The sequence below is a fragment of the Rhagoletis pomonella genome, unplaced genomic scaffold (assembly GCF_013731165.1).
Source record: "Rhagoletis pomonella isolate Grant_MI unplaced genomic scaffold, Rhpom_1.0 Rhpom_scaffold_00423, whole genome shotgun sequence".
Taxonomy (NCBI): Eukaryota; Metazoa; Arthropoda; class Insecta; order Diptera; family Tephritidae; genus Rhagoletis; species Rhagoletis pomonella.
This window is the reverse complement of record NW_023458977.1, coordinates 22,962-30,911: the sequence shown is the minus strand read 5'-3', so window position 1 is coordinate 30,911 and position 7,950 is coordinate 22,962. Positions and strand designations below refer to the sequence as shown.

Here is a 7,950-nt window from a genome sequence, read left to right as displayed (position 1 = left end):
TCTATATTGTACCCAGCTTGAGCCAAGACTTATACTTAGGCATTAACTTTTGGAAATCTTTTGCGATAGCACCCAATATTGTTAGCGAACTAACCGACGTTCCTGCAGACGATAACATGTACATATTATCGGCGATCCAGGAACAAAAACTTAAAGCAGCTGTAAGACTTTTTCCTTCATTTGAAGAACAGGGTTTAGGAAAGACCAGCTTCGTAGAGCACGTTATTGATGTAGGTTCGGCAAAACCAATTAAGCAGCGGCATTACCCAATCTCTCCAGCTATTGAGAAACTTATGGGACAGGAAATTGATCGAATGTTGGCTATGGGAGTAATTGAGGAGTTACAATGGACTATATTGTCATCGCCGGTGGTGCTAGTAAATGGTGAAGGATATTTATCCATTGCCGCACATTCAGGGAATATTGAGCAGGCTTCCTCGCGCAGAATTTATTTCCAGCCTGGACTTAAAAGATGCTTCTGGCGAATTCCGCTGGAGGAGGGTTCTCGCGATAAAACGGCTTTTACGGTACCAAACCGACCCTTGTATCAGTTTAAAGTAATGCCGTTTGGGTTATGTAATGCCCCGCAGACCATGTGCCGCCTAATGGATAGGGTTATACCTTATAACTTGAAAGAAAGGGTATTTGTATACTTAGATGACCTTCTTCTTATATCTGAAACGTTCGACTCCCATATTCAACTTTTACAAGAAGTCGCTACCCTTATTCGCAGCGCCAATTTAACAATAAATATAAATAAAAGTAAATTCTGCTTAAAACAAGTACGGTATTTGGGTTACGTTGTCGGGTAAGGAAACTTGAAGACGGATCCTGAAAAAGTTTCAGCCATAACAGATCTTCCCACCCCAACGTCCGTGAAGCAGCTGCGTCGTTTTCTTGGAATGGCCGGCTGGTATCGGCGATTTATAGCCAATTTTGCTACTATCTCTCATCCTCTGACAGAACTGCTAAAAAAAAGGTCATACATTTGAACGGAAAGATGAAGTGCAGGAATCATTCGTTATGCTTAAAACGCGGCTCTCTACAGCACCCTTATTAGCTAATCCCGACTTTTACAAACCCTTTATTATACAATGCGACGCTAGTAAATATGGAGTAGGGGCAGTGCTGGCGCAGTTAAACGACCACGACGAAGAAATTCCTATTGCTTATATGAGTCAAAAGTTGAATAAAGCCCAACGTAATTATTCCGTTACGGAACAAGAATGTTTGGCAGCAGTCCTGGATGTTAAAAAGTTCAGACCATACATTGAAGGTCAAGAGTTTAAAATTGTAACGGAACATTCCAGTTTGAAGTGGTTTATGAAGCAGGCTGACCTTAGTGGTAGGTTGGCGCGGTGGGCACTAAAGCTCCAGACTTTTGTTTTTACCATAGAGCATCGTAAGGGGACGGATAATATTGTGCCAGACACGCTGTCTCGCATTGGTTGGATGCAATGGCAGACAATATTGATGTACTACCTATCATCGATCTTCAATCGAATGAATTTGAAAGCTCTGATTATACTCAATTGCGCAAATAAATACAAGACAACCCCGCAAGATATCCAGATTTTCAGATAAGAGACAAGTTTGTTTATCACCGGACAGAGTTCTATACTGGCGATCCAGACCAACAAGATACCACCTGGAAGCTTTTTGTGCCCGACGCACTAAGGCAACAAGTTTTATACAATTCGCACGATATTGGTACGTGTGCTCATGGAGGTATAGCGAAAACGGCCGAAAAGATTCAAAGATATTTCTATTGGCCGGGACTGTTTAGCTCAGTAAGAGGTTATGTCTTAAGCTGCGAGACCTGTAAAACCACAAAACACCTTACCAAAATTTTGAGACCTCCAATGTGGAAATTCATACCCAGTGAGAGAATATTTCAAAGATTGTACATCGACCTTACAGGCCCATTTCCCAGATCGAAAAACGGCCACATTGGCATATTAATAGTCCTAGATCATTTGTCCAAGTTTACCTTCCTATGTCCACTAAAAGGTTTGCTACAGCTCCCATAATCAATTTTCTAAAACAAAGCGTTTTTGATATCTTTGGTATTCCAGAGTTTTTAGTGAGTGATAATGGAAGTCAATTTCGATCAATCGAGTTTAAAAGATTCCTTTCCAACTGCGGTATAAAGCACGTATTGACTGCAGTTTATTCTCCTTAGAGTAATAGTTCAGAAAGAGTAAATAGATCCATTAATGCTGCTCTTCGCGCGTACATTAAAGATGATCAGCGGGAATAGGATACCCATTTGAGTGCTATAAACTGTGCCTTATTAAATTCCATCCACCGGACGACTTCGCAAACGCCATACTTTGTGGTATTTGGTCAGCATATGGTGACGCATGGTACTGATTATAAACTACTTCGTGAGCTAGGTATGATAAATGAGGTAGGGTAGTAAACCGTTGTCATCGACATGACAAATTAGGGTTAGTTCGAGATTCAGTACGAATTAATTTACAAAAGGCTCACGACACCAACGCTAGCAGATATAATTTACGTTTTCGGCCAAAATCATTCAATATTGGGGATGAAGTATTAAGAAAAAACTTTGTATTAAGCAATGCTTCAAGAAAATTTTGTGGAAAGCTCGCCAAAACCTACGTAAAGGTACGGGTCCGTGACCGTGTGGGAACTTCTTATTACATCTTAGAAGACCACTCGGGTAAGCTTCTCGGTACCTTCCATGCGAAAGATATCCAAAAACTATAATTGAGTCGTACATTTCATCCAACAAAATGCAGTCAACCATTTTTTTCCCTCAGCTTTTAAATTCCTACCGACTTTCGTCTTTTAAAACCTGCTTTGTGATGGTTGCCTTGAAGATATCTTCTTTTATAATTTCACCATACATGTTTCTTCTTGGACTATCTTGTCTTCTTTTAGGAGCTCTAATTGAGCCTTTAGATAATGCTTGACAAGCATAACACGATCAAGAGTCAACGAAAAGGTAAAAACGTCACAAAGTACATGCATAACCGGCATTTCCGCTGCCATTTCGTCGTCGACCTCTAAAGTGAAAAGTTTATGGTATAGAGAAGTTATTTAAAATCGCAAAATTTTTAACTAATCTACGTTCTATATGTGTTGATTGTGACAAACTAAAGTTCCCGAGTCATTCGAATGGATAAGCAGTGTTTTTTTTTTTAAATCCATTAGAATTTGTGGGAGAAAAACCAAAAATAAGAATACCACATTCTTAACTGAAGTGGCTGCGACCGCGTATTCCGAAGCGTGAGTTCCAGAGGTTGGACGAAAAGCCCTTTTGGTCCCAATTCACTCCCTGAATTTCGTAAGGATTCATGTTATAGGAAATTTGCTTTTATCTGAGAGATTTCTTTTCGGTAGATGTATTATCGATTTTATGGTTTGCGCACACTTGCGTAAATCTCACTAGAACAAACAAACCGCCTGCTTTGCGTATAGAGCTAGGAATGTAGAGAAGTATTATACACCCAACTCCTTTCCATTAAATAATTGGTAATCTTAAAAATTTGAAGATCGTTCAAGAGAAAAAAATAATTCCTTAACGAAACAAAAAAAGGGGGGAAAAAAAATTTCTACAACATAATGTAACTTTATATTAGACTTTGAACTGAATTCTAAACAAATTTATTAATGTAGTATCTAAGCACATTTAATTCTGTATCTGTAAAGTTTTTCTTTTAAGTAAAAAAAAAAAACAACAAAACAAAAAAACGAGGAAAAAAACTATGTATATGAATCGAAAACCTTAAATCGTACCATTAAGAGAAAAGGAAGAAAATAACCAAACGCGAAGTTACAAATTTAATTTAAGCTAAATTACAAACCTCACTTGTTTGTGCAAACAGGGAGCTAGGCTACGTTCAAAATTACACATCGACGTGTGAGCTCTACCTTAAATCGTTATTTTTTCCTGATACATACATACTTACCTAATTTTATGAATTAAAATTAGTTTGAGTAAATAACATGATCTCGTGTACTATGTAGTAATACAAAAATTCATGTCAATGAATTTCGTATTTTTCTTTGGGTGTTCAATTCCTTATCTTTTAGTAAAATTTACAGTACACGAGAGAAAAAGAATAAAAACAACATATAGTCAAACATTGTATTAGTACATAGGAGCTTAGATTCAGAATATAGGAAGTAAGCAAAAATTATTAAAATGTAAATTTAAGTTTAAGTCTTACGTGTGATTTTGTTGTTGGCATGAGTTCGGTAGGGCAAGGGAGAGTGCATAAGATCTCTCGAGTAGCAGGTAGGGGTGGGGACGAGAAAAGAAAACAAGGAGACTACACTACATCTTAAAGCTCCAAATTTTGCATTCGGCCATTGGTGTCGCTCCTTCAGGCGATGTTCTCACCAAATGTATGTACACATGTATGTACATATTAATATGTATATACGGAGTAAAATTGAAAGTTGTACGTCCGTCAGTCCGCTTTTGAGAACATTCATTTTGTGGTATGATCGAGTAGATTGTTTTTCTTCGTTTCTTTCGCTTTGATACATTTTTTTTTGTTTACTTTCCACCAAGGTTATTGTGTGCACCTCTCTCAATTTTTATTGTTTGTTTCCCCTCAGTGCATGATTTTTTTTATATGTCCCGAAGTTGGCGGCAAAATCAATGAGTAAGAACCACGACATACCCGCTGAACTAGACCAGGAACGGCTAGCATGCACGCCCGCTCTTGTGCCCTAACAAATGGTCCATGACATCTGAAACTAATTCTTATCATGTCCAAGCATTTTGCGTTTAATATTTTGCTCCTTTTGGCGAAGGATTTTTCACAAACCTAAAAACAGTTTTCGATAATTCAACAAGGAAAAGTACAAAAATACAAGCTTTTCTTGATTTATTTTGGCCGATTAAGTTTTGTACGATAGAATATAAATTAGTTTAACAGGATACGCTCCAAGTTAGCGAAAAGTTGCTTAGAACTCCTATTAAGTCGTAATGAAACATACCGCAAATGTTAAGTGTAACGTAGCCAGTGAAAAACTGAAAAGCAGCAACTCTTATCCATCTATGGCATAGATTCTATGTATGTATATTACAAAGGTGGAGACGGGCTGAACCGATTTTTTCGAAATTTCGGAGTCCTGCTGCAGACGTTCAAAGGATGGTTATCGACTAACAAAAATCTCTATATATAAAAGGGGCGTGGACCTCCCATGCAAACCGAATTTTTCATACTCCATATCTCTGGAAATGTTCATGGTAGAGTTCTAGTATGGAGATATGTATGTGAAATCCATCGCATACTCTTGGGGAAAAAAATTATTCTTGGTAGAGTACTGGAACTTGGTGTGGAGATATATGAAATTAATCGCATGGTCATGGAGAAAATATGGAGCTATTGGAAAAGGTGGCGTGGCACCTACCATACAAGCCGAATTTTATACTGTATATCTCTGGAAATGTTCATGGTGGAGTACTGGAGCTTGGTATGCACTGAGAAAAGGGATTACTTTCGACAACTAAAGATATTTAGTTCCCGAGTTTCGACAATATTTGGGAACTGTGACCAAGGATTGGGAACTATTACCATGGGTTGGTAATTATAACTAAATATACTAAAGGTTCTAATATTCATCTAGGTTGTACCAAATCGCTAATTTAGTTGAAGGGTTTGGTAAATACTAATAAATATTTTTTTTAAGCATATTTCTACAAATTCCATTCAACTTAAGGTATGGTTCATAAAACGATGCGATTAAGCTCTGCTAATAAAGATAAGCTTTCTTTAAACACATAGTTTTCATATCTCTGGAAGTGTTCATGATACAGCACTGGAACTTGGTATGGAGATATATGAAATCAATCGCATACTCATGAATAAAATGGGCTCTTCGAAAGGAGGGCATGTCAAAGTACAAACGTACTGACTTTTACTTATATTTGAATGTGTATATAATTCTTCTGTAGGTATGTTTGTGAGTGCAATCCTAAATTGCTGGAGGGATTTTAACAAAGTTTTCTGTGTGTGTTTGAGTGGTTCTCTGGATAGTTTAGTTTCACAATTTAACCCGCCATATGGCGCTGGAGTTGAGTTATTACTAAAAATCTTGTTTTATGATCCGATTTGGCGAATACATGTTTTATTGGAAACGGTAATAGCAGTCCAATTGCAAAAAAGAGCTGCTAGGTGGTTCTGAGGTCGAGTTATTACTAAAAATCGACAAATAAGAAAATGCGCCGTGAATGTCAGACTAAATCGACCTGTTGTACCATTGAGAATATCAAAAGTTGTGAAAAAGTTGTGGAACAAATGCTGTTAACTAAGCGATATTCTGCCGAAATCCACAATAAAATCTGTGTTTTGTTAACTTAAGTCCTTCAATTGCCACGCCCATTTCTTGCCATAAAAATATTATTTCTGAACAGGTATTCTATCGGAATCCTCAATAAAGTTTTACTTTTTGCAAAAACCCGCAACTTACTAAATACATCCCAACATAAGTTTTCGAAAACAAATTACAAAAAATTGTTGATTCTTACAAAATAAACCATCTCGTCATAAAGAAAAATATTTTAAAAATAGTTCTTGAAAAACCCCAATTTTTTGAACCATGGTTTTTATAGAGAATTAAACAAGGATCACGATGCTATAATTTTAAATCCCTAATTTACTGGTCTTCACTATGCCGATTAACTTCAAAAAGTTCAGCTGTTAATAGCTAAGTTAGCTTTAGGACAATTTAGAATGTTAAGCCCGTTTCTTTGGCTTTAAAACGTGGTTAAGATGAAGTCTCTACGATGAGCAGAACCCGAGATATAACGATTTGAAGAAGTACATGATTAGTCAGAATCACGAAAAAATGCAAACTTTGACAGATCGTATATCCGAAGAGAAAAAATTATAAAAAATATCCTCGAATACGTGCTAGCTCATTTCATTTATAGAACCCATAAAAAAAATTTGAAGCCAAACGAAAGTGTGACACCGATATGAAAAAGAATGTCTCATATACAAGTTTATACCTTCATTTTGTTATGATTTTCATTTTACAACCAACTATAGCATAAATGCTGCTGTATCAGAACTCCCTACTCGGTTACTAAGATTTTGGTTACTACAGGGCTAGGCACTCGGAAGTGTTACCAATTAAAAATGCTATAATTTTATCTGTTTTGCTTTTTTGTATTCAAAAACATTAGTTCATTATAAGAACTAGGCCAGGTTTAAGAAAAATGTATTATTGTTCGAGCAAGTGGCCTGGCAGTCTATCAAAATAGCATATCAGCTCAAGCAAGGACTATTGTCAACAGTCGTTGCTTGAGCTCATCTGCTCTTTTGCCAGAGTGCCAGACCACTGACTCAATTTGGTGAATATCTACCACAATTGTTATCTACTGAATAAAAATTACACAAATATACATACATTTTTTTTTATTCCGGAACCGTTAAACCGTTCATCCTCTGAACAGAACCGAACAAATTGTTCATCCGGATATTTTCCCTGAAACACAAAATCCCATAAAGGTCACGTATCCAGATACTATGTATAAAAAATTATCACGCGGACGGCATATTCAAGTACCTCCATAATTTTGAAGCGGAAGAAAAAGAAAGTAACAAGATATGTTTAATTACAATTTTTAAGTTTCGAACTGAAAAAGATAATTAAAAATGAAAATGAAATGCATTAATTCTGGTAACAAAAAGCAAATGTAATTTAGATCTAATAAGAAAAAACCCTTAAAAGCTCGAACAGTCAACGACGTAACGTAGACGTAGGTTGACGCAGACATGATCTACCCTATGGGATTCGCGTATTAACCAAAACTCACCACCGCATGGCGGTGACGTTGCCGTTGCTGCTCTCTCTCTCTATCAACAGTAAATTTGATATGCTGCTACGTACGTCAACCTAAGTTTACGCTACGTCGTTGACTAACTGAGCTTTAAGGCCCGTCGACATACAACTTTTGCGTTG

The 7,950-nt window shown here is 36.9% G+C and overlaps 1 protein-coding gene across 1 annotated transcript; it reads left to right on the top strand.

The window, feature by feature from the left end:
* Positions 1-116: 116 nt before the first annotated feature.
* LOC118750851 lies at positions 117-557 on the top strand (the record flags this gene model as incomplete). Its single annotated transcript, XM_036485579.1, has 1 exon — positions 117-557. A coding segment is annotated over exon 1 (441 nt), but the record flags the coding sequence as incomplete, so codon positions are not given.
* Positions 558-7,950: the final 7,393 nt, after the last annotated feature.